The sequence below is a fragment of the Oncorhynchus nerka genome, linkage group LG19 (genome assembly GCF_034236695.1).
Source record: "Oncorhynchus nerka isolate Pitt River linkage group LG19, Oner_Uvic_2.0, whole genome shotgun sequence".
Classification (NCBI taxonomy): Eukaryota; Metazoa; Chordata; class Actinopteri; order Salmoniformes; family Salmonidae; genus Oncorhynchus; species Oncorhynchus nerka.
The window spans coordinates 45,198,112-45,226,081 of NC_088414.1; the positions used below are offsets into that span (position 1 = coordinate 45,198,112).

At 50.0% G+C, this 27,970-nt stretch overlaps 1 protein-coding gene across 1 annotated transcript in view; it reads left to right on the forward strand.

The window, feature by feature from the left end:
- The window catches only part of tiam1a (TIAM Rac1 associated GEF 1a), a 264,051-nt gene extending 236,081 nt beyond the window's left edge, over positions 1–27,970 (forward strand). Inside the window, 8 exon segments of the mRNA XM_065004978.1 lie at positions 503–682; positions 1,503–1,621; positions 1,818–1,926; positions 13,271–13,329; positions 15,049–15,145; positions 19,637–19,724; positions 19,920–20,092; positions 21,571–27,970. Coding sequence (XP_064861050.1) covers positions 503–682; positions 1,503–1,621; positions 1,818–1,926; positions 13,271–13,329; positions 15,049–15,145; positions 19,637–19,724; positions 19,920–20,092; positions 21,571–22,439 — 1,694 coding nt within the window. The 3' untranslated portion in view covers positions 22,440–27,970.

Sequence of the window (27,970 nt, forward strand, 5' to 3'; positions counted from 1 at the left end):
CCTCCCTCCCTCCCTCCTTCCCTCCCTACTTACCTCCCTCCCTCCTTCCCTCCCTACTTACCTCCCTCCCTACTTACCTCCTTCCCTCCCTCCCTCCCTCCTTCCTTCCTTCCTTCCCTCCCTCCCTCCCTCCCTCCCTCCTTCCCTCCCTACTTACCTCCCTCCCTCCCTACTTACCTCCTCCTCCCTCCCTTCCTTCCTTCCTCCCTCCCTCCCTCCCCTCCCTCCCTCCTTCTTTACCATTCAGGTGTTCTTCACTGTCAGGGTCAGTCAGTGAGAGAGACAACGTGAGACAATATAATATTGAAGTATATTGAGGTAAAAAGGTCCAGTTCTCCTTTCACATTCGCTCGTGCTGGAAGAACATCAATATTATATTGTACGGTTGTCTCACGTTGTCTCTCTCTGGCTCTCTCGTCTAACACTATGGGGGCTGGGGGGGGTTCATGGCCATGTCCTTGTTGTAAAGATAATTATCCTTTCTGTATTGTCTGTGGTCCAGCTAAGACAGATGCAGACTTCAAGGCGTTCCTGGCAGAGAGGAACCCGAAACAGCAACACTCTTCAACCCTGGAGTCCTACCTGATCAAACCCATCCAGAGGATCCTGAAGTACCCACTACTACTGAGAGAGCTGTACTCACTGACGGACCCGGACAGTGAAGAACACTATCACCTGAATGGTAAGGAGGGAGGGAGGGAGGGAGGGGGGAGGGAGAGGGAGGGAGGGAGGGAGGGGGTGTCCTATAGTACCCACTACTACTGAGAGAGCTGTACTCACTGACGGACCCGGACAGTGAGGAACACTATCACCTGAATGGTAAGGAGGGAGGGGGAGGGAGGGAGGGAGGGGTGTGTCCTATAGTACCCACTACTACTGAGAGAGCTGTACTCACTGACGGACCCGGACAGTGAAGAACCCTATCACCTGAATGGTAAGGAGGGAGGGGGAGGGAGGGAGGGGAGGGAGGGAGGGGGAGGGAGGGAGGGAGGGGTGTGTCCTATAGTACCCACTACTACTGAGAGAGCTGTACTCACTGACGGACCCGGACAGTGAGGAACACTATCACCTGAATGGTAAGGAGGGAGGGGGAGGGAGGGAGGGAGGGAGGGAGGGAGGGAGGGGTGTCCTATAGTACCCACTACTACTGAGAGAGCTATACTCACTGACGGACCCGGACAGTGAGGAACACTATCACCTGAATGGTAAGGAGGAGGGGGAGGGAGGGGAGGAGGGGTGTGTCCTATAGTACCCACTACTACTGAGAGAGCTGTAGGAGGAGGGAGGGAGGGAGGGAGGGAGGTGTGTGTGTGTGTGTGTGTGTGTGTGTGTGTGTGTGTGTGTGTGTGTGTGTGGAGGGAGGGAGGGAGGGGTGTGTCCTATAGTACCCACTACTACTGAGAGAGCTGTAGGAGGGAGGGAGGTGTGTGCGTGCGTGCGTGCTGGGGTGCATTGCGTTGTCACGGTTTCGTAACCTCTGCTTTTCTCCTCGTCTTCCTCAGTTGCGATGAAGGCCATGAACAAGGTGGCCAGTCACATCAATGAGATGCAGAAACTTCATGAGGAATACGGAGCCGTGTTTGACCAGCTCATCAACGAGACGACCGGCGACCGGAAGGAGGTCGCTCATCACCGTACATTTATTTTAACACACATTTTCATGATTTATAGTCCTTTAGAACAATAATGTATTAAAGTCTATGTAAATCCCAGATTTTTCATGTTCTAACAAAATTGTATTATAATTCAAATATATCCTAATGTAAGTCTTTAAATAGCATTTCCACCAGAAATGTAAACGTCTCTGTATGTCTCAGGTGTCCGATCTATCCATGGGAGATCTTCTCCTCCACTCCACCCTGGTGTGGATCAATCCTCCAGCCTCCCTGGTCAAGGGCAAAAAGGACCCTGAGCTGGCTACCTTCGGTAGGGGTTACACTCACTACTAGACACTGGGGATCCATATAGGGCCTATTGTTAAGGGTCGCCTTCTTTAATAAGGCCTTTGCAAACCTTACGATTTTAACCGTCCCGGACAAAAAATGGCCACGTTGTGGGGGGAAAAATCTTAGGTGGTAAATGAGCGTAGGTCTGCTGGTTCAGTACCACTACGTCTTGGCTGGTTCAGTGAGACAGGGTCTAGGTCTGCTGGTTCAGTGAGACAGGGTCTAGGTCTGCTGGTTCAGTGAGACAGGGTCTAGGTCTGCTGGTTCAGTACCACTACGTCTTGGCTGATTCAGTGAGACAGGGTCTAGGTCTGCTGGTTCAGTGAGACAGGGTCTAGGTCTGCTGGTTCAGTGAGACAGGGTCTAGGTCTGCTGGTTCAGTACCACTACGTCTTGGCTGATTCAGTGAGACAGGGTCTAGGTCTGCTGGTTCAGTGAGACAGGGTCTAGTTCTGCTGGTTCAGTGAGACAGGGTCTAGGTCTGCTGGTTCAGTGAGACAGGGTCTAGGTCTGCTGCTTCAGTGAGACAGGGTCTAGGTCTGCTGATTCAGTACCACTACGTCTTGGCTGATTCAGTGAGACAGGGTCTAGGTCTGCTGGTTCAGTGAGACAGGGTCTAGGTCTGCTGGTTCAGTGAGACAGGGTCTAGGTCTGCTGGTTCAGTACCACTACGTCTTGGCTGGTTCAGTGAGACAGGGTCTAGGTCTGCTGGTTCAGTACCACAGGGTCTAGGTCTGCTGGTTCAGTGAGACAGGGTCTAGGTCTGCTGCTTCAGTGAGACAGGGTCTAGGTCTGCTGGTTCAGTGAGACAGGGTCTAGGTCTGCTGGTTCAGTACCACTACGTCTTGGCTGGTTCAGTGAGACAGGGTCTAGGTCTGCTGGTTCAGTACCACTAAGTCTTGGCTGGTTCAGTGAGACAGGGTATAGGTCTGCTGGTTCAGTGAGACAGGGTCTAGGTCTGCTGGTTCAGTACCACTACGTCTTGGCTGATTCAGTGAGACAGGGTCTAGGTCTGCTGGTTCAGTGAGACAGGGTCTAGGTCTGCTGGTTCAGTGAGACAGGGTCTAGGTCTGCTGGTTCAGTGAGACAGGGTCTAGGTCTGCTGGTTCAGTACCACTACGTCTTGGCTGGTTCAGTGAGACAGGGTCTAGGTCTGCTGGTTCAGTGAGACAGGGTCTAGGTCTGCTGGTTCAGTGAGACAGGGTCTAGGTCTGCTGGTTCAGTGAGACAGGGTCCAGGTCTGCTGGTTCAGTACCACTACGTCTTGGCTGGTTCAGTGAGACAGGGTCTAGGTCTGCTGGTTCAGTGAGACAGGCTCTAGGTCTGCTGGTTCAGTACCACTACGTCTTGGCTGGTTCAGTGAGACAGGGTCTAGGTCTGCTGGTTCAGTGAGACAGGGTCTAGGTCTGCTGGTTCAGTACCACTACGTCTTGGCTGGTTCAGTGAGACAGGGTCTAGGTCTGCTGGTTCAGTGAGACAGGGTCTAGGTCTGCTGGTTCAGTGAGACAGGGTCTAGGTCTGATGGTTCAGTACCACTACGTCTTGGCTGGTTCAGTGAGACAGGGTCTAGGTCTGCTGGTTCAGTGAGACAGGGTCTAGGTCTGCTGGTTCAGTGAGACAGGGTCTAGGTCTGCTGCTTCAGTGAGACAGGGTCTAGGTCTGCTGGTTCAGTGAGACAGGGTCTAGGTCTGCTGGTTCAGTGAGACAGGGTCTAGGTCTGCTGGTTCAGTACCACTACGTCTTGGCTGGTTCAGTGAGACAGGGTCTAGGTCTGCTGGTTCAGTACCACTAAGTCTTGGCTGGTTCAGTGAGACAGGGTATAGGTCTGCTGGTTCAGTGAGACAGGGTCTAGGTCTGCTGGTTCAGTACCACTAAGTCTTGGCTGGTTCAGTGAGACAGGGTATAGGTCTGCTGGTTCAGTGAGACAGGGTCTAGGTCTGCTGGTTCAGTACCACTACGTCTTGGCTGATTCAGTGAGACAGGGTCTAGGTCTGCTGGTTCAGTGAGACAGGGTCTAGGTCTGCTGGTTCAGTGAGACAGGGTCTAGGTCTGCTGGTTCAGTGAGACAGGGTCTAGGTCTGCTGGTTCAGTACCACTACGTCTTGGCTGGTTCAGTGAGACAGGGTCTAGGTCTGCTGGTTCAGTGAGACAGGGTCTAGGTCTGCTGGTTCAGTGAGACAGGGTCTAGGTCTGCTGGTTCAGTGAGACAGGGTCTAGGTCTGCTGGTTCAGTGAGACAGGGTCTAGGTCTGCTGGTTCAGTGAGACAGGGTCTAGGTCTGCTGGTTCAGTACCACTACGTCTTGGCTGGTTCAGTGAGACAGGGTCTAGGTCTGCTGGTTCAGTGAGACAGGGTCTAGGTCTGCTGGTTCAGTACCACTACGTCTTGGCTGGTTCAGTGAGACAGGGTCTAGGTCTGCTGGTTCAGTGAGACAGGGTCTAGGTCTGCTGGTTCAGTACCACTACGTCTTGGCTGGTTCAGTGAGACATGGTCTAGGTCTGCTGGTTCAGTGAGACAGGGTCTAGGTCTGCTGGTTCAGTGAGACGGGGTCTAGGTCTGCTGGTTCAGTACAACTACGTCTTGGCTGGTTCAGTGAGACAGGGTCTAGGTCTGCTGGTTCAGTGAGACAGGGTCTAGGTCTGCTGGTTCAGTACCACTACGTCTTGGCTGGTTCAGTGAGACAGGGTCTAGGTCTGCTGGTTCAGTGAGACAGGGTCTAGGTCTGCTGGTTCAGTACCACTACGTCTTGGCTGGTTCAGTGAGACAGGGTCTAGGTCTGCTGGTTCAGTGAGACAGGGTCTAGGTCTGCTGGTTCAGTGAGACAGGGTCTAGGTCTGCTGGTTCAGTACCACTACGTCTTGGCTGGTTCAGTGAGACAGGGTCTAGGTCTGCTGGTTCAGTGAGACAGGGTCTAGGTCTGCTGGTTCAGTGAGACAGGGTCTAGGTCTGCTGGTTCAGTGAGACAGGGTCTAGGTCTGCTGGTTCAGTACCACTACGTCTTGGCTGGTTCAGTGAGACAGGGTCTAGGTCTGCTGGTTCAGTGAGACAGGGTCTAGGTCTGCTGGATCAGTGAGACAGGGTCTAGGTCTGCTGGTTCAGTGAGACAGGGTCTAGGTCTGCTGGTTCAGTGAGACAGGGTCTAGGTCTGCTGGTTCAGTGAGACAGGGTCTAGGTCTGTTGGTTCAGTGAGACAGGGTCTAGGTCTGCTGGTTCAGTGAGACAGGGTCTAGGTCTGCTGGATCAGTGAGACAGGGTCTAGGTCTGCTGGTTCAGTGAGACAGGGTCTAGGTCTGCTGGTTCAGTGAGACAGGGTCTAGGTCTGCTGGTTCAGTGAGACAGGGTCTAGGTCTGCTGGTTCAGTGAGACAGGGTCTAGGTCTGCTGGTTCAGTGAGACAGGGTCTAGGTCTGCTGGATCAGTGAGACAGGGTCTAGGTCTGCTGGTTCAGTGAGACAGGGTCTAGGTCTGCTGGATCAGTGAGACAGGGTCTAGGTCTGCTGGATCAGTGAGACAGGGTCTAGGTCTGCTGGTTCAGTGAGACAGGGTCTAGGTCTGCTGGTTCAGTGAGACAGGGTCTAGGTCTGCTGGATCAGTGAGACAGGGTCTAGGTCTGCTGGTTCAGTGAGACAGGGTCTAGGTCTGCTGGATCAGTGAGACAGGGTCTAGGTCTGCTGGATCAGTACCACTACGTCTTGGCTGGTTCAGTGAGACAGGGTCTAGGTCTGCTGGATCAGTGAGACAGGGTCTAGGTCTGCTGGATCAGTGAGACAGGGTCTAGGTCTGCTGGTTCAGTGAGACAGGGTCTAGGTCTGCTGGATCAGTGAGACAGGGTCTAGGTCTGCTGGTTCAGTGAGACAGGGTCTAGGTCTGCTGGATCAGTGAGACAGGGTCTAGGTCTGCTGGTTCAGTGAGACAGGGTCTAGGTCTGCTGGTTCAGTGAGACAGGGTCTAGGTCTGCTGGATCAGTGAGACAGGGTCTAGGTCTGCTGGTTCAGTGAGACAGGGTCTAAGTCTGCTGGTTCAGTGAGACAGGGTCTAGGTCTGCTGGATCAGTGAGACAGGGTCTAGGTCTGCTGGATCAGTGAGACAGGGTCTAGGTCTGCTGGATCAGTGAGACAGGGTCTAGGTCTGCTGGTTCAGTGAGACAGGGTCTAGGTCTGCTGGATCAGTGAGACAGGGTCTAGGTCTGCTGGTTCAGTGAGACAGGGTCTAGGTCTGCTGGTTCAGTGAGACAGGGTCTAGGTCTGCTGGTTCAGTTAGACAGGGTCTAGGTCTGCTGGTTCAGTGAGACAGGGTCTAGGTCTGCTGGATCAGTGAGACAGGGTCTAGGTCTGCTGGTTCAGTGAGACAGGGTCTAGGTCTGCTGGTTCAGTGAGACAGGGTCTAGGTCTGCTGGATCAGTGAGACAGGGTCTAGGTCTGCTGGTTCAGTGAGACAGGGTCTAGGTCTGCTGGTTCAGTGAGACAGGGTCTAGGTCTGCTGGATCAGTGAGACAGGGTCTAGGTCTGCTGGATCAGTACCACTACGTCTTGGCTGGTTCAGTGAGACAGGGTCTAGGTCTGCTGGATCAGTGAGACAGGGTCTAGGTCTGCTGGATCAGTGAGACAGGGTCTAGGTCTGCTGGTTCAGTGAGACAGGGTCTAGGTCTGCTGGTTCAGTGAGACAGGGTCTAGGTCTGCTGGATCAGTGAGACAGGGTCTAGGTCTGCTGGTTCAGTGAGACAGGGTCTAGGTCTGCTGGATCAGTGAGACAGGGTCTAGGTCTGCTGGTTCAGTGAGACAGGGTCTAGGTCTGCTGGTTCAGTGAGACAGGGTCTAGGTCTGCTGGATCAGTGAGACAGGGTCTAGGTCTGCTGGTTCAGTGAGACAGGGTCTAGGTCTGCTGGTTCAGTGAGACAGGGTCTAGGTCTGCTGGATCAGTGAGACAGGGTCTAGGTCTGCTGGTTCAGTGAGACAGGGTCTAGGTCTGCTGGATCAGTGAGACAGGGTCTAGGTCTGCTGGATCAGTACCACTACGTCTTGGCTGGTTCAGTGAGACAGGGTCTAGGTCTGCTGGATCAGTACCACTACGTCTTGGCTGGTTCAGTGAGACAGGGTCTAGGTCTGCTGGATCAGTACCACTACGTCTTGGCTGGTTCAGTGAGACAGGGTCTAGGTCTGCTGGATCAGTACCACTACGTCTTGGCTGGATCAGTGAGACAGGGTCTAGGTCTGCTGGATCAGTACCACTACGTCTTGGCTGGTTCAGTGAGACAGGGTCTAGGTCTGCTGGATCAGTGAGACAGGGTCTAGGTCTGCTGGATCAGTACCACTACGTCTTGGCTGGTTCAGTGAGACAGGGTCTAGGTCTGCTGGATCAGTACCACTACGTCTTGGCTGGATCAGTGAGACAGGGTCTAGGTCTGCTGGATCAGTACCACTACGTCTTGGCTGGTTCAGTGAGACAGGGTCTAGGTCTGCTGGATCAGTGAGACAGGGTCTAGGTCTGCTGGATCAGTACCACTACGTCTTGGCTGGTTCAGTGAGACAGGGTCTAGGTCTGCTGGATCAGTACCACTACGTCTTGGCTGGTTCAGTGAGACAGGGTCTAGGTCTGCTGGATCAGTACCACTACGTCTTGGCTGGTTCAGTGAGACAGGGTCTAGGTCTGCTGGTTCAGTACCACTACGTCTTGGCTGGTTCAGTGAGACAGGGTCTAGGTCTGCTGGATCAGTACCACTACGTCTTGGCTGGTTCAGTGAGACAGGGTCTAGGTCTGCTGGATCAGTACCACTACGTCCGGTCTCAGGCTCCAAACACGTGAAAACTATTTTTAAGATACATATTTTCATGAGCGTAAACAAACTAAAGTACTTCCAGTTCAACGAACTAAAAAAATGTACAAAATAAAAGTCCCCCACGTAAAAATAGAAAAGTGTCAATAACCTGTAATATGTACTCTAACCACTAGGCTACTCTGCCGCCCCTCCACTCTAACCACTAGGCTACCTGCCGCCCCTCCACTCTAACCACTAGGCTACCTGCCGCCCCTCCACTCTAACCACTAGGCTACCTGCCGCCCCTCCACTCTAACCACTAGGCTACCTGCCGCCCTCCACTCTAACCACTAGGCTACCTGCCGCCCTCCACTCTAACCACTAGGCTACCTGCCTCCCCTCCACTCTAACCACTAGGCTACCTGCCGCCCCTCCACTCTAACCACTAGGCTACCTGCCGCCCCTACACTCTAACCACTAGGCTACCCTGCCGCCCCTCCACTCTAACCACTAGGCTACCTGCCGCCCCTCCACTCTAACCACTAGGCTACCTGCCGCCCCTCCACTCTAACCACTAGGCTACCTGCCGCCCCTCCACTCTAACCACTAGGCTACCCTGCCGCCCCTCCACTCTAACCACTAGGCTACGCTGCTGCCTCTACACTCTAACCACTAGGCTACGCTGCTGCCTCTACACTCTAACCACTAGGCTACGCTGCTGCCTCTACACTCTAACCACTAGGCTACCTGCCGCCCCTACACTCTAACCACTAGGCTGCCCTGCCACCCCTACACTCTAACCACTAGGCTACGCTGCTGCCTCTACACTCTAACCACTAGGCTACGCTGCTGCCTCTACACTCTAACCACTAGGCTACCTGCCGCCCCTCCACTCTAACCACGAGGCTACCTGCCACCCCTCCAATCTAACCACTAGGCTACCTGCCGCCCCTCCACTCTAACCACTAGGCTACCTGCCGCCCCTCCACTCTAACCACTAGGCTGCCCTGCCGCCCCTCCACTCTAACCACTAGGCTACCCTGCCGCCCCTCCACTCTAACCACTAGGCTGCCCTGCCGTCCCTACACTCTAACCACTAGGCTACCTGCCGTTCCTACACTCTAACCACTAGGCTACCCTGCCGCCCCTCCCCTCTAACCACTAGGCTACCTTCCGCCTCTACACTCTAACCACTAGAATACCCTGCCGCCTATACACTCTAACCACTAGGCTACCTGCCGTCCCTACACTCTAACCACTAGGCTACCCTGCCGCCCCTCCCCTCTAACCACTAGGCTACCTTCCGCCTCTACACTCTAACCACTAGAATACCCTGCCGCCTATACACTCTAACCACTAGGCTACCTGTCGTCCCTACACTCTAACCACTAGGCTACCCTGCCGCCCCTCCCCTCTAACCACTAGGCTACCTGCCACCCCTCCACTCTAACCACTAGGCTACCCTGCCGCCTATACACTCTAACCACTAGGCTACCCTGCCACCCCTACACTCTAACCACTAGGCTACCCTGCCGCCCCTACACTGTAACCACTAGGCTACCTGCCGCCCCTCAACTCTAACCACTAGGATACCTGCCGCCCCTCCACTCTAACCACTAGGCTACCTGCCGCCCCTCCACTCTAACCACTAGGCTACCTGCCGCCCCTCCACTCTAACCACTAGGCTACCTGCCGCCCCTCCACTCTAACCGCTAGGCTACCTGCCCCCCCTCCACTCTAACCACTAGGCTACCTGCCGCCCCTCCACTCTAACCACTAGGCTACCTGCCGCCCCTCCACTCTAACCACTAGGCTACCTGCCCCCCCTCCACTCTAACCACTAGGCTACCTGCCGCCCCTCCACTCTAACCACTAGGCTACCTGCCGCCCCTCCACTCTAACCACTAGGCTACCTGCCGCCCCTACACTCTAACCACTAGGCTACCCTGCCGCCCCTCCACTCTAACCACTCTAACCACTAGGCTACCTGCCGCCCCTCCACTCTAACCACTAGGCTACCTGCCGCCCCTCCACTCTAACCACTAGTCTACCTGCCGCCCCTCCACTCTAACCACTAGGCTACCTGCCCCCTCCACTCTAACCACTAGGCTACCCTGCCCCCTCCACTCTAACCACTAGGCTACCTGCCCCCCCTCCACTCTAACCACTAGGCTACATGCCGCCTCTACACTCTAACCACTAGGCTACGCTGCTGCCTCTACACTCTAACCACTAGGCTACGCTGCTGCCTCTACACTCTAACCACTAGGCTACGCTGCTGCCTCTACACTCTAACCACTAGGCTACCTGCCGCCCCTACACTCTAACCACTAGGCTGCCCTGCCACCCCTACACTCTAACCACTAGGCTGCCTCTACGCTGCTGCCTCTACACTCTAACCACTAGGCACTCTAACCACTAGGCTACGCTGCTGCCTCTACACTCTAACCACTAGGCTACGCTGCTGCCTCTACACTCTAACCACTAGGCTACCTGCCGCCCCTACACTCTAACCACTAGGCTGCCCTGCCACCCCTACACTCTAACCACTAGGCTACGCTGCTGCCTCTACACTCTAACCACTAGGCTACGCTGCCGCCTCTACACTCTAACCACTAGGCTACCTGCCGCCCCTACACTCTAACCACTAGGCTACCCTGCCACCCCTCCACTCTAACCACTAGGCTACCCTGCCGCCCCTCCCCTCTAACCACTAGGCTACCTGCCACCCCTCCACTCTAACCACTAGGCTACCCTGCCGCCTATACACTCTAACCACTAGGCTACCCTGCCACCCCTACACTCTAACCACTAGGCTACCCTGCCGCCCCTACACTGTAACCACTAGGCTACCTGCCGCCCCTCCACTCTAACCACTAGGATCCACTCTACCTGCCACCCCTCCACTCTAACCACTAGGCTACCCTGCCGCCCCTCCACTCTAACCACTAGGCTACCTGCCGCCCCTCCACTCTAACCACTAGGCTACCTGCCGCCCTCCACTCTAACCACTAGGCTACCAGCCGCCCCTCCACTCTAACCACTAGGCTACCCTGCCGCCCTCCACTCTAACCACTAGGCTACCTGCCAACCTAACCACTAGGCTACCTGCCGCCCTCCACTCTAACCACTAGGCTACCCTGCCGCCCCCCACTCTAACCACTAGGCTACCCTGCTACCCTCCACTCTAACCACTAGGCTACCTGCTAACCACTAGGCCACCCTGCCCCCCACTCCACTCTAACCACTAACCACTAGGCTACCCTGCTAACCACTAGGCCACCCTGCCGCCCCTCCACTCTAACCACTAGGCTACCTGCCACCCCTCCACTCTAACCACTAGGCCACCCTGCCCCCCTCCACTCTAACCACTAGGCTACCCTGCCGCCCCTCCACTCTAACCACTAGGCTACCTGCCACCCCTCCACTCTAACCACTAGGCTACCTGCCGCCCCTCCACTCTAACCACTAGGCTACCCTGCCCCTGCCCCCCACTCTAACCACTAGGCTACCACTTTACCCTGCCCCCCCACTCTAACCACTAGGCTACCCTGCCGCCCCCACTCCCACTCTACCCTAACCAACCACTAGGCTACCCTGCCACTAGGCTACCTGCCACCCCTCCACTCTAACCACTAGGCCACCCTGCCACCCCTACATTTACATTTAAGTCATTTAGCAGACGCTCTTATCCAGAGCGACTTACCACTAGGCTACCTGCCACCCCTCCACTCTAACCACTAGGCCACCCTGCCACCCCTCCACTCTAACCACTAGGCCACCCTGCCACCCCTCCACTCTAACCACTAGGCTACCTGCCGCCCCAACACTCTAACCACTAGGCTACCAGCCGCCCCTCCACTCTAACCACTAGGCTACCCTGCCGTCCCTCCACTCTAACCACTAGGCTACCTGCCGCCCCTCCACTCTAACCACTAGGCTACCCTGCCGCCCCCCACTCTAACCACTAGGCTACCCTGCTGCCCCCCACTCTAACCACTAGGCTACCCTGCCGCCCCCACTCTAACCACTAGGCTACCCTGCCGCCCCCCACTCTAACCACTAGGCTACCCTGCCGCCCCTCCACTCTAACCACTAGGCTACCTGCCACCCCTCCACTCTAACCACTAGGCCACCCTGCCACCCCTACACTCTAACCACTAGGCTACCTGCCACCCCTCCACTCTAACCACTAGGCCACCCTGCCACCCCTCCACTCTAACCACTAGGCCACCCTGCCACCCCTCCACTCTAACCACTAGGCCACCCTGCCACCCCTCCACTCTAACCACTAGGCTACCCTGCCGCCCCAACACTCTAACCACTAGGCTACCTGCCGCCCCTCCACTCTAACCGCTAGGCTACCTGCCACCCCTCCACTCTAACCACTAGGCCACCCTGCCGCCCCTACACTCTAACCACTAGGCTACCTGCCGCCCCTCCACTCTAACCACTAACCACAGTGAGTGGGTGAGAGCTGTTCCCAGGCCAGGCATTAGTAGAAGAGAACAGAGTGAGTGGTGAGAGCTGTTCCCAGGCCAGGCATTAGTAGAAGAGAACAGAGGGAGTGGGTGAGGCCAGTGGTGCATTTTAATTATTGTCTTAGTGGTTAGTCTTGTGGCTTCTGCAATGGAGATTTTTTCAAATGCTAACCCCTAAAAGCAGACATGTTGGTTGTAAATGTTCTTTAGTAAATGCTTTACAATTTGGTATGAAATTGAGTGCTACTCTAATGCTCTTCCCCTTCACCCCCCCCTCTCTCCATCTCCCTCCCCTACCTTCCTCCTCCCTCTCTCCATCTCTCTCCCCATACCTCCCTCTCTCCATCTCCCTCCCCTACCTTCCTCCTCCCTCTCTCCATCTCCCTCCCCTACCTTCCTCCTCCCTCTCTATCTCCCTCCCCCTACCTCCCTCTCTCCATCTCCCCCTACCTTCCTCCTCCCTCTCTCCATCTCTCTCCCCATACCTCCCTCTCTCCATCTCCCTCCCCTACCTTCCTCCTCCCTCTCTCCATCTCCCTCCCCTACCTTCCTCCTCCCTCTCTCCATCTCCCTCCCCCTACCTCCCTCTCTCCATCTCCCCCTACCTTCCTCCTCCCTCTCTCCATCTCTCTCCCCATACCTCCCTCTCTCCATCTCCCTACCTTCCTCCTCTCTCTCTCCACCTCCCCCTACCTTCCTTCTCCCTTTCTCCATCTCTCTCCCCATACCTCCATCTCACCCTCTCCCTACCTTCCTCCTCTCTCTCTCCATCTCTCTCCCCATACCTCCCTCTCTCCATCCCCCCTACCTTTGTCTCCATCTCTCACCCCATACCTCCATCTCTCCATCCCCCCTACCTTTGTCTCCGTCTCTCTCCATCTCTCTCCCCATACCTCCATCTCTCCATCCCCCTACCTTTGTCTCCGTCTCTCTCCATCTCTCTCCCCATACCTCCATCTCTCCATCCCCCTACCTTTGTCTCCGTCTCTCTCCATCTCTCTCCCCATACCTCCCTCTCTCCATCTCTCTCCCCATACCTCCCTCTCTCCATCCCCCCCTACCTTTGTCTCCGTCTCTCTCCATCTTCCAGTGTTCAAGACTGCGGTGGTCTTTGTGTACAGAGATCGCTCCAAGCAGAGGAAGAAGCTTGTGAGTGTTTCTTTACCTCTGTTACTCTATACTGCTTTGGGGGGCCCGTGTCCTGCAGGGCCTTTTGGAAAGCTTTTAGCTTTGAACAGACACAATGGGGTCACCCGCAGAGTGGATCTGGGTTAATGCTGCTCTCAAGTCTTCATGTGAAAGTAAAATGGTTGAGTGGTCCAATACAAAAGGCAATTTCTGTACCCTCCATAAAGGAGAGGAGAACAGTTTAGATACAGTATCATTACCCTCCATAGAGGAGAGGAGAACAGTTTAGATACAGTATCATTACCCTCCATAGAGGAGAACTGTTTATTAGTTACAGTATCATTACCCTCCATAGAGGAGAACTGTTTATTAGATACAGTATCATTACCCTCCATAGAGGAGAGAACAGTTTATCAGATACAGTATCATTACCCTCCATAGAGGAGAACTGTTTATTAGTTACAGTATCATTACCCTCCATAGAGGAGAACTGTTTATTAGATACAGTATCATTACCCTTCATAGAGGAGAGGAGAACTGTTTATCAGATACAGTATCAATACCCTCCATAGAGGAGAGGAGAACTGTTTATCAGATACAGTATCATTACCCTCCATAGAGGAGAACTGTTTATTAGATACAGTATCATTACCCTCCATAGAGGAGAACAGTTTAGATACAGTATCATTACCCTCCATAGAGGAGAACTGTTTATTAGATACAGTATCATTACCCTCCATAGAGGAGAGGAGAACTGTTTATCAGATACAGTATCATTACCCTCCATAGAGGAGAACTGTTTATTAGATACAGTATCATTACCCTCCATAGAGGAGAACAGTTTAGATACAGTATCATTACCCTCCATAGAGGAGAACTGTTTATTAGATACAGTATCATTACCCTCCATAGAGGAGAACAGTTTAGATACAGTATCATTACCCTCCATAGAGGAGAACTGTTTATTAGATACAGTATCATTACCCTCCATAGAGGAGAGGAGAACTGTTTATTAGATACAGTATCATTACCCTCCATAGAGGAGAACTGTTTATCAGATACAGTATCATTACCCTCCATAGAGGAGAACTGTTTATTAGATACAGTATCATTACCCTCCATAGAGGAGAACTGTTTATTAGATACAGTATCATTACCCTCCATAGAGGAGAGGAGAACTGTTTATCAGATACAGTATCATTACCCTCCATAGAGGAGAACTGTTTATCAGATACAGTATCATTACCCTCCATAGAGGAGAACTGTTTATCAGATACAGTATCATTACCCTCCATAGAGGAGAACTGTTTATTAGTTACAGTATCATTACCCTCCATAGAGGAGAACTGTTTATTAGTTACAGTATCATTACCCTCCATAGAGGAGAACAGTTTAGATACAGTATCATTACCCTCCATAGAGGAGAACAGTTTAGATACAGTATCATTACCCTCCATAGAGGAGAACTGTCTATTAGATACAGTATCATTACCCTCCATAGAGGAGAACTGTTTATCAGATACAGTATCATTACCCTCCATAGAGGAGAACTGTTTATCAGATACAGTATCATTACCCTCCATAGAGGAGAACTGTTTATTAGATACAGTATCATTACACACATTCTTGCCCGTAGCAAACCTTGCTCTAAAAGTGTGTGTGTGTGTGTGTGTGTGTGTGTGTTTTGCCGTGCGTGCGTGTGTGTGTGTGCGTGTGTGTGTGCATCTCTCTCTCTTTCAGGGCGCGTCTCATCGTCCTGCTGTGTCAGATGACAGAGTCCCGTTCCTTTTCCGTCACATGATCTCAACAGACTCCCTACAAGTCCGCGCCCTCACAAGTATGTGTGTGTTTTTAACCCTCTCCATCTTTTCCTCGGATCCCTCCACCTTTAAGCTTTCCTCTCTACACCCCTCTCACCCTCCATCAGACAGGTCTTCACGGGGTCCAAAAAAAAAGTTGGACCGATTCCGAAATGTTCCTTGGCCTTTCACATCCGCACCCGATATGCATGAATATATTTTTTTATAATGTACAAACTCGTTCCCGAATGGATCCGATGACAACTAGACCCGTTTCCTTTTAGACCTGGTCGGATGCAGACCCGGTCCGATCCGAGTAAGGGAAGCAGCAGAATAAGTCATTTACTAAGCTACTTTAATAAGTGGAGCTGATAAGGCACGAGAGAAGGGAGAGAGAGGTGTCGTACTGTGAGAGAGGGACACAGGGAGGGAGAGAGAGAGGTGTCACACTGTGAGAGAGGGACACAGGGAGGGAGAGAGGGAGGTGTCGTACTGTGAGAGTGACACAGGGAGGGAGAGAGAGAGGTGTCGTACTGTGAGAGAGGGACACAGGGAGGGAGAGAGAGAGGTGTCACACTGTGAGAGAGGGACACAGGGAGGGAGAGAGGGAGGTGTCGTACTGTGAGAGTGACACAGGGAGGGAGAGAGAGAGGTGTCGTACTGTGAGAGAGGGACACAGGGAGGGAGAGAGAGAGGTGTCACACTGTGAGAGAGGGACACAGGGAGGGAGAGAGAGAGGTGTCGTACTGTGAGAGAGTGACAGAGGGAGGGAGAGAGAGAGGTGTCGTACTGTGAGAGAGGGACACAGGGAGGGAGAGAGAGAGGTGTCGTACTGTGAGAGAGGGACACAGGGAGGTAGAGAGAGAGGTGTCGTACTGTGAGAGAGGGACACAGGGAGGTAGACCGCAACCAACCGAGCTATAGTCATTAGGTAATTTATAATCAACTATATAGTAGACTAATAGCTGCCTAGGTCATTTATAATCAACTATATAGTAGACTAATAGCTGCCTAGGTCATTTATAATCAACTATATAGTAGACTAATAGCTGCCTAGGTCATTTATAATCAACTATATAGTAGACTAATAGCTGCCTAGGTCATTTATAATCAACTATATAGTAGACTAATAGCTGCCTAGGTCATTTATAATCAACTATGTAGTAGACTAATAGCTGCCTAGGTCATTTATAATCAACTATATAGTAGACTAATAGCTGCCTAGGTCATTTATAATCAACTATATAGTAGACTAATAGCTGCCTAGGTAATTTATAATCAACTATATAGTAGACTAATAGCTGCCTAGGTCATTTATAATCAACTATATAGTAGACTAATAGCTGCTTAGGTCATTTATAATCAACTATATAGTAGACTAATAGCTGCCTAGGTCATTTATAATCAACTACGATGACGTAGTGCCTGTCTTGACTTCATCAAACCAGGAGAAGATAGTTCAGCTAGCTAACGTTAGCTAGCTAGGCTAATTTCTCATTCTACAGTTAACAACTCTATTCAGAACATGAGGTAGCTAACGTTAGCTAGCTAGGCTAATTTCTCATTCTACAGTTAACAACAACTCTATTCAGAACATGAGGTAGCTAACGTTAGCTAGCTAGGCTAATTTCTCATTCTACAGTTAACAACAACTCTATTCAGAACATGAGGTAGCTAACGTTAGCTAGCTAGGCTAATCTCTCATTCTACGGTTAACAACAACTCTATTCAGAACATGAGGTAGCTAACGTTAGCTAGCTAGGCTCATTTCTCATTCTACAGTTAACAACAACTATTCAGAACATGAGGTAGCAGCCCTGTTGGCTCTTGGTCGTTATTAGCCGTCCTTCTCCTTTAACCTGTTGCTTCTACTCGGGACGCTTGCGTCCCAACTAGAGCTCTGGAAATGCAAATGCGCTACGCTAAATGCTAATAGTATTAGTTAAAACTCAAAAGTTCATTAAAATACACATGCAGGGTATCGAATTAAAGCTACACTCGTTGTGAATCCAGGCAACAAGTCAGATTTTTAAAATGCTTTTCGGCGAAAGCATGAGAAGCTATTATCTGATAGCATGCAACACCCCAAAAGACCCACAGGGGACGTAAACAAAATAATTAGCATTTCGGCGTTACACAAACCGCACAATAAAATAGAAAACATTCATTACCTTTCACCATCTTCTTTGTTGGCACTCCTAGATGTCCCATAAACACTATTTGGGTCTTTATTTCGATTAAATCGGTCCATATAAAGCCTAGATATCGTTATATGTAGACTGTGTGATAAACGAAAAAAACATCGTTTCAAAACGTAACGTCATTTTTTAAAATTCAAAAAGTCGACGATAAACTTTCACAAAACACTTCGAAATACGTTTGTAATGCAACTTTAGGTATTAGTAAACGTTAATAAGCGATAAAATTCATCAGGAGGCGATGTAAAGATCATTAGCTGTCCGTCTGGAAAAATGTCCGGCTAGAAACTCAACGAAAATATCCGGTCCTAGACCAAAGGAGATACGGTGCCCTGCATGTGTTTGACCAAGAAAAAACTCGAAGGGAAATGACAAGACTCTAGACACCGTGTGGAAGCTGTAGGTACTGCAACCTCAGTCAATTAATTGTGGTTCACCTTTATCAATGGGTTCAAGTAGCGCATGGATATATTTTCCCATTTTCAGTGATCAGTTTTTCCTGTGCTTTTCGATGTAAATGCCGTTCTGGTAAAGCCACAGCAGTGATTTAACCAGTTTTATAAACGTCTGAGTGTTTTCTATCCACACAGACTAAGCAAATGCATATACTATATTCCTGGCATGAGTAGCAGGGCGCTGAAATGTTGCGCGATTTTTAACAGAATGTTCAAAAAAGTAGAGGGTCGACTTAAGAGGTTAACTTTTAATTCCATCATTTTAATTCCATCTTCCTTTGATTAGATATCCTTCTTCCTTTGATTAGATATTACCTAACGTTTGCCACACGGAGGCTCTGTGACTGTAGAATACTGTCGCTTTGATGACTTATGATTGGCCAAACACAACAAACTATTTGTGCTCCAGACCCGTGACAATCATATCCGACCCAGACCCGTGACAATCATATCCGACCCAGACCCGTGACAATCATATCTGACCCAGACCCGTGACAATCATATCCGACCCAGACCTGTGACAATCATATCTGTGACAATCATATCCGACCCAGACCCGTGACAATCATATCCGACCCAGACCCGTGACAATCATATCCGACCCAGACCCGTGACAATCATATCTGACCCAGACCCGTGACAATCATATCCGACCCAGACCCGTGACAATCATTTCCGACTCAGACCTGTGACACTCATATCCGACCCAGACCCGTGACACTCATATCTGACCCAGACCTGTGACACTCATATCCGACCCAGACCCGTGACAGTCATATCCGACCCAGACCCGTGACAATCATATCCGACCCAGACACGTGACAGTCATATCCGACCCAGACCTGTGACAATCATATCCGACCCAGACCCGTGACAATCATATCCGACCCAGACCCGTTACAATCATATCCGACCCAGACCCGTGACAATCATATCCGACTCAGGCCCGTGGTCCCTGTCCCTCCTTCGTTTTACCTGCCCATTTTTCCACCTTCATTTAACCTGTCCCTCCTCCATTTAACCTGCCCCTCCTCCATTTAACCTGCCCCTCCTCCATTTAACCTGTCCCTGTTCCCTCCATTTAACCTGCCCCTCCTCCATTTAACCTGTCCATGTTCCCTCCATTTAACCTGCCCCTCCTCCATTTAACCTGTCCCTCCTCCATTTAACCTGCCCCTCCTCCATTTAACCTGCCCCTCCTCCATTTAACCTGCCCCTCCTCCATTTAACCTGTCCCTCCATTTAACCTGCCCCCTTTTCCACCTTTTCCTACTCCATCCATCATTCTGCCTCTCATCTCTCTTTCTCTCCACCTATTCTTCTTCCACTAGATAGTAGGGATTTAAGGCGACGTTGATAACTCTCTCTGCTCTCTCTCTGCTCTCTCCCTGCTCTCTGCTCTCTCCCTGCTCTCTCTCTCTCCCTGCTCTCTCTCTCCGCTCTCTCTCTACCTGCTCTCTGCTCTCTCTCTGCTCTCTCCCTGCTCTCTGCTCTCTCTCTCCCTGCTCTCTCTCTCCCTGCTCTCTCTCTCCCTCTCTCTCTCTCTCCCTGCTCTCTCTCTCTCTCTCCGCTCTCTCTCCCTGCTCTCTGCTCTCTCTCTGCTCTCTCTCTCCCTGCTCTCTCTCTGCTCTCTCTGCTCTCTCCCTGCTCTCTCTCTGCCTGCTCTCTCTCTCCCTGCTCTCTCTCTCCCTGCTCTCTCTCTCCCTGCTCTCTCTCTCTCTGCTCTCTCTCTTTCTCCCTCCCTCTCTCCCTGCTCTCTCTCTCTCTGCTCTCTCTCTCTCCCTGCTCTCTCTCTCTTTCTCCCTCCCTGCTCTCTCTCTCTCTGCTCTCTACCTGCTCTCTGCTCTCTCTCTCCCTCTCTGTCTCTCCTTGCTAGACTCCGAGGGTACAGCGGTGTGTGAGATAGTTCACGTGAGGTCAGAGTCTGAGGGGAGACCAGAGAGAACCTTTCACCTGTGCTGCAGGTGAGTTCTGACATCACAACTGTGTGGCTGACGCCGAGAACACATTTGAAATACCGATCTGTTTGGACATAGAGCTATTTTCAATTAAATTAAACCTGTCTGTCTGTCTGTCTCTGTCTGTCTGTCTGTGTACCTAATATAATTGTGTTGCTAATGTATTGCGTGGCTTTAACGTGTCCGTGTCCCTGACCCCAGTTCTGTGGACAGTAAGAAGGACTTCCTGAAGACAGTCCACTCCATCCTGAGAGATAAACAACGACGCCAGCTGATGAAGACAGAGTCTCTACCCCTCAACCAGCAGTATGTCCCCTTCGGAGGAAAACGCCTCTGTAACCTCAAGGGGAACAGACCGGCCATGAACAGAGCAGGTAGGTGATAATCTCTATAACCTCAAGGGGAAACAGACCGGACATGAACAGAGCAGGTAGGTGATAATCTCTATAACCTCAAGGGGAACAGACCGGCCATGAACAGAGCAGGTAGGTGATAATCTCTATAACCTCAAGGGGAAACAGACCGGACATGAACAGAGCAGGTAGGTGATAATCTCTATAACCTCAAGGGGAAACAGACCGGACATGAACAGAGCAGGTAGGTGATAATCTCTATAACCTCAAGGGGAAACAGACCGGACATGAACAGAGCAGGTAGGTGATAATCTCTATAACCTCAAGGGGAAACAGACCGGACATGAACAGAGCAGGTAGGTGATAATCTCTATAACCTCAAGGGGAAACAGACCGGACATGAACAGAGCAGGTAGGTGATAATCTCTATAACCTCAAGGGGAAACAGACCGGACATGAACAGAGCAGGTAGGTGATAATCTCTATAACCTCAAGGGGAAACAGACCGGACATGAACAGAGCAGGTAGGTGATAATCTCTATAACCTCAAGGGGAAACAGACCGGACATGAACAGAGCAGGTAGGTGATAATCTCTATAACCTCAAGGGGAAACAGACCGGACATGAACAGAGCAGGTAGGTGATAATCTCTATAACCTCAAGGGGAAACAGACCGGCCATGAACAGAGCAGGTAGGTGATAATCTCTATAACCTCAAGGGGAAACAGACCGGACATGAACAGAGCAGGTAGGTGATAATCTCTATAACCTCAAGGGGAAACAGACCGGACATGAACAGAGCAGGTAGGTGATAATCTCTATAACCTCAAGGGGAAACAGACCGGACATGAACAGAGCAGGTAGGTGATAATCTCTATAACCTCAAGGGGAAACAGACCGGACATGAACAGAGCAGGTAGGTGATAATCTCTATAACCTCAAGGGGAAACAGACCGGACATGAACAGAGCAGGTAGGTGATAATCTCTATAACCTCAAGGGGAAACAGACCGGACATGAACAGAGCAGGTAGGTGATAATTCAGTGTATCGTTATGTCTCTCCCATTTCTCTGTGTTACTGCATTTTTATTTGTCTATGTACTGTGATGTACTAACACTCATCTCTCTCTGTCTCTCTCTCCTCTCTCTATCATCTCGCTCATCTCTATCTCTCATCTCTTTCTCTCTCTCCTCTCATCTGTCTTTTGCTCTCACCTTTCTCCTCCTCTCGCTCTCCTCTCTCTTTCTCTCTCCTGTCCCTCCCTCTTCCCCCTCTCTCTTTCTCCTTCGCTCTCTCCTTTCTCCTATTTCTCTCTCTTCCCTCCTCTCTCTCTCCTGACCCTGTCTTTCTCTCCTGTTCTTCTCTTTCTCTCCTGACCCTCTCTCTCATCTCTCATCCCTCCCTCTCCCTCTCCTGACCCTCTCTCTCTCTCTCATCTCTCTCTCCTGTCTCTTCCTTTCTCTCCCATCTCTCTCCCTCCCTCTCTCTCTCCCTCCAGTCTCAGCCCCGTCTCGGACCCTTGGTCGCAGGAAGCTGGTTAGGAACCGATTCACCATTGACACCGACCTCGTTCTCCATGACAACCACGAAGACTCTAACCCCACCCACTCTACCCATGACCATTCCCACCAGCCTCCACATTCCCACCAGCCTCCACATTCCCACCAGCATCCACATTCCCACCAGCATCCACATTCCCACCAGCATCCACATTCCCACCAGCCTCCACATTCCCACCAGCCTCCACATTCCCATAACCCCCTGCTTCCTACCCAGACGCCTCAGCAGCAAACGCTGTTGGCGACTGGAGGCGACACGGACCGCTGGGTGGAAGAACAGTTCGACCTGGGTTGCTACGATGACCAGGGAGGAGTGACGGGGGAGAGGAGGATGGAGGGAGGGATAGAGGGAAGGATGGAGGTGAAAGAGACGGACATTCTGAGCGACGACGACGAGTACTGCAAGTCAGTCAGGGCTTCATCAACCGAACCCAGCCTCCTGGAAGAGAGGATGGAGGGAGCGACTCTAGAAGAAAGGAGCCAAGACCAGGACAGAGGGGTAGACGAGGAGGAGGAGGAGGGAAAGAAAGAGGTAGAGGAAGAGAGGAGGAGCTCCCAGGGCATTCTCCAAGAGGACGAGAGGGGTGAAAGGGGAGAGTCACAGGTAGACTCTGTCTCCCCCGCCCCTCCACCCTCACGGTCCCCCGCCCCCCCGGTGAAGCTTACCCCGCTCAGGAAGCAATGGGCTGCAGAGGGCGTGGCCGGGAAGCAGTGTTCCGTGGAGGGAGTGGCCAAGAGGGACCACTGTGATGTCATCTGGGTGAGACGCGAAGACTACGCCAACGGAGGGAACAACGACGTCTTCTGAGACTGAGGGAGGGATGAACAACAGAAAGAGAGGAAGAGAAGAGAGGGATCAACGCCTTCTAGGGAGAAGAGGATATGACAGATGGGATTTGACAGACGGGATTTGACAGACGGGATTTGACAGACGGGACATGACAGACGGGACATGACAGACGGGATATGACAGACGGAATAAGACAGACGGGATTTGACAGACGGGACTTGACAGACGGGATTTGACAGACGGGATTTGACAGACGGGACTTGACAGACGGGATTTGACAGACGGGACATGACAGACGGGATTTGACAGACGGGACATGACAGATGGGATTTGACAGACGGGACATGACAGACGGGACATGACAGACTGAATAAGACAGACGGGATTTGACAGACGGGACTTGACAGATGGGACATGACAGACGGGACATGACAGATGGGACTTGACAGACGGGACATGACAGACGGGACATGACAGACGGAATAAGACAGACGGGATTTGACAGACGGGACTTGACAGACGGGATTTGACAGACGGGACATGACAGACGGGACATGACAGACGGGACATGACAGATGGGACTTGACAGACGGGACATGACAGACGGGACATGACAGACGGAACAAGACAGACGGGATTTGACAGACGGGACTTGACAGACGGGATTTGACAGACGGGATTTGACAGACGGGATTTGACAGACGGGACATGACAGATGGGATTTGACAGACGGGACATGACAGACGGGACATGACAGACGGGACATGACAGACGGGATATGACAGACGGAATAAGACAGACGGGATTTGACAGACGGGATTTGACAGACGGGACTTGACAGACGGAATAAGACAGACGGGACTTGACAGATGGGACTTGACAGATGGGATTTGACAGACGGGATAAGACAGACGGGATTTGACAGACGGGATATGACAGACGGGACATGACAGACGGGACATGACAGACGGGATATGACAGACGGGATATGACAGACGTGATTTGACAGACGGGATATGACAGACGGGATATGACAGACAGGATTTGACAGACGGAATAAGACAGATGGGACATGACAGACAGGATAAAACAGATGATTAAGACAGACAGGATTTGACAGACGGGATAAGACAGACGGGATAAGACAGACGGGATTTGACAGACGGGATTTGACAGACGGGATTTGACAGACGGGACATGACAGACGGGACATGACAGACGGGACATGACAGACGGGACTTGACAGACGGGATAAGACAGACGGGATATGACAGACGGGACATGACAGACGGGATTTGACAGACGGGACATGACAGACGGGACATGACAGACGGGACATGACAGACGGGACATGACAGACGGGACAAGACAGACGGGATTTGACAGACGGGATTTGACAGACGGGATTTGACAGACGGGATAAGACAGACGGGATTTGACAGACGGGATTTGACAGACGGGACATGACAGACGGGACATGACAGACGGGACATGACAGACGGGACATGACAGACGGGATAAGACAGACGGGATTTGACAGATGGGATTTGACAGACGGGATAAGACAGACGGGATTTGACAGACGGGATTTGACAGACGGGATTTGACAGACGGGATATGATAGACAGGATATGACAGACGGGATATGACAGACGGGATAAGACAGACGGGATATGATAGACATGACACAAATGTGACTGCTGAGTTCGTTCACACAAGCTTTAAAAAGGAGGTTTTCGAGGAGGGACGAAGGACCCCTGTCGATCTCCCCTCACCGCTCCACGGGTCTATTCCCTAGGAACCAAACAGAAGCAAACAGGGAGGGACTAACCTGAACTTAAGGAACACTCGTTTTCATTTACGAAACGTTTTCCATTACAAAACGATTTGCACTAATGAATTACAACCCATCGCCCACCTTCTCCTGACAATCCTACTGTCTTCTACTTAGTGACAGACTCACAGTCTCACAATGCCTCAACTGAACTGCTATCAGATGGGAGAGAGAGGCCGCACACGCAAACACACTGAACTATAACATCACTGAACTACAATCTTGTTGCCAAAAAAAAAAAAAAATGTTTATTTTTCAAACGCAGGAATGATGAGTCGTATTTTTTGCTTCTCTGACTTAGAAACTGTGTTTGTTTGTTTGTTTGTATGTAACACTCAAGGGCTGTGTGTAACTTCGAAACCTTGTCTGCATCTCAGATGCTACCGTATCGTGTACCCTTTTTAGTGCACTGTTTTTCACCCTGGAGCCATAGGGTTCGTATCCTAAACCTTGTCTTCAGGGGCTACAGACTGCTGTGTAACATACTCCATAGAGATAGCTAGAAGACACAACTTGGATATAAATACACAAAGATGAGATCTCTTTCCATCTCTATGGTGTACAACCCTGCTAGCTTTACCGCGCTTCTACTGTTCTGCTCGATTATCGGCTGCTGATAGGACTCAGAGCAACTATCCAGGCACAATTATAGCTTATTGTCTTTTCTAAAAAATAACATTCTTTTTTTATTCACGTCTACCAACATATTTGTTCAAATCTTGATTTTGTTGACTATGGGGAAATAATTAACTAAACAAAATATTTTGGGGTTTTTATTTCTGTTTTACATGACATCCAGTGTTACACACTCCCTGACCCTCGCATGGGACAGGATATGACATCAAAATAGTAATAATATGACTTCCTGTTTTACTTGAATTTTCTTTGGAGTTTTGTTTGAAAGGAAAATGTTTGACAAAACACCTGCTGTTACTGACTGCAAATCAGAATCGATGAATTAGCCAGCTGACATTGATTATTTATTTTAAAACATTTAAAAAAGAAGGAAATAACCATCATTTTTCTGGTTCAGCGAAACTTAGATCCGTGTTTTTCGGTTCTTGAGTAAATTAGACCATGCCCATTTCAAGCTTATCATTAAAGTAAGAAGTTATTTTAGAATAATTAGGCAAGTAAAGCTGGATAACTCAATCAATATGCTTTTGTAGTATACCCATCTGGACTGCTGCCAATGTCGACCCCACTATTGTGTCACGCTCAAAATGCTCCTCCGAACTGGGAAAAACCAGGTTCCCGACTGGGAACTAAATAGTTGAACGAGCCTCCCAAGTCGGACTTCCAAGTGGAAAAGTCTGAGGTCATTTTGAGTTGTGATGTTTCGCCACATCGTCTAATTCACTGTATCAACGTGGATAGTGCAGCTAGTTTGACAATATTATCAACATTAAGAAAGCTAGTCAACTCTATCATTAGCGATGTTAGCTAGCTCATTTAGCTAGCAAAAACCTATTAGGTTAAAGAATTGTTTCCGAATTCAAAAAGCAATTGAACATTGTAATGTCAGACTTACGACTTTCTAACTGGGAAACGTTTCAGTTCCAATGAGCATTAGCTTCTGACTAACTCTTAAAGGAGTTATCCTTAGCTTCTGACTAACTCTTACAGGAGTTATCCTTAGCTTCTGACTAACTCTTACAGGAGTTATCCTTAGCTTCTGACTAACTCTTACAGGAGTTATCCTTAGCTTCTGTTTCCTCTTGTGGTTGTACGACAAGTCGCAATCAAGGCAGCACACAAAGCAAAGACGAAAAACGTTTTCGAACACGACATCTGTTCTTCTTTTGGTTTTACACTATCGAAGACCCGCCCCCCATCAGTCCTCCAAAAACCAAACGGCCTCTCTGCTGAGTGGAAATAGAAACTAAAGAGTGTTCGTTTTGAAGTAGAACAAGCCTTCCCTGGTTGCCAGGATACGTGTAGTGTACCACAAAGCAGGATCAACAAGTTAACCGGTGAACTTGTCTAAATATTCTGAAATAACTTTTATTTATTTAAAAAGACAAGCTTGAAATGGGCACAGTCTAAACTGAACCAATAACTAAAAACACGTTTTAACGTTTAAGCTTTCTTATTAATAAAGCAGAAAATATATCTTTATTTCTAGTTGTGTATTTAATGTTAGGTGTTGAAGTCATTGATCCTGCTTTGTTTATACCTCTCTGGATTAGTTACCAGATCTTTTTGTTGTTGTCATGTCAAACAGAACGGTATTTATCTACAAAAGAGCAAAACAACAACAAAAAAGTTTGAAATCTGAACAACAACCAAAAAAGCAGGTCTTTGTTGTCCGTCTACATTTGACATTTCGGTCATTTAACAGACGCTCTTATCCAGAGCAACTTCCTGTCTATTCCCAACCAGGGATCTATGTCTTATCCAGAGCAACTTCCTGTCTATTCCCAACCAGGGATCTAGGTCTTATCCAGAGCAACTTCCTGTCTATTCCCAACCAGGGATCTAGGTCTTATCCAGAGCAACTTCCTGTCTATTCCCAACCAGGGATCTATGTCCTAATTCCTGACTAGGCCGGCTACTGCTAAACTACTGTGCTTTCTCTCTCGCACTGTCTTGTTCTATGTCTATTCTAATACTCGTGGCACAAAACACTGAATACTGTATATGTCTTAAAAACGAACACAGACTAGTGCACCATTTATTGGATGTATTGAGACTGCACTTCTACTCAACCCGTGGGACAGAATTACATGGGACTGGGAGGCTATCTGATCAAAACATCACATATACAGGATTAAACAGGACCCGGAGTTTTACCTGCACAATATACACTATAACCGTTAGAGCTTCTATAACAAGAAACACTCTGGCTCCAGTTATAGCTTATATATATATATATATATATATATATATAAAACAAGGTCCCCGAATTGTTCCTTGTTAGTTCACACAATCATGCAGATAAAACTCCTGGCTCCGAGTTAGCAATGAGACCTACATGCAGGATGTTCAGGAATGCTGGACTAAAAACACAACTAATAGTAGTTGTTGTTGTTGTTGTTAGCGTTAGCACAAATGGCAAATCAATGATATTTTAATAACTTCTAGGACCTATACTACTACTACTACTACTGCTACTACTACTGCTACTGCTACTGTTACTACTGCTACTACTACTACTGCTACTACTACTGCTACTACTACTGCTACCACTACTACTACTGCTACTACTACTGCTACTACTACTACTACTGCTACTACTACTACTACTGCTACTACTACTACTGCTACTACTACTGTTACTGCTACTACTACTACTGCTACTACTACTGCTACTGCTACTACTACTACTACTACTACTACTGCTACTACTGCTACTACTACTACTACTGCTACTACTGCTACTACTGCTACTACTACTCCTACTACTCCTACTACTACTACTACTACCACCCCTGAGATTGGATGCATGCCAAACGGCACCCTATCCCCTATATAGTGTAATACTTTTGCCCAGTTTCCCATAGGGCTCTGGTCTAAAGTAGTGCACTATTTAGGGTATAGGGTAGTGTTTTGGTACAATCGCAGGGTGAATCTGGTGACCTCCTTTGTCTTTTCCATCTTTTTATGTATTTTGCATTTTTAAAACTGTGTTCGTACATTAGGACTGTCGATTACCGTTAATATAACTATTATTATTATTATTATTATTATTAAAAAAATTACATTTCTTATCGAA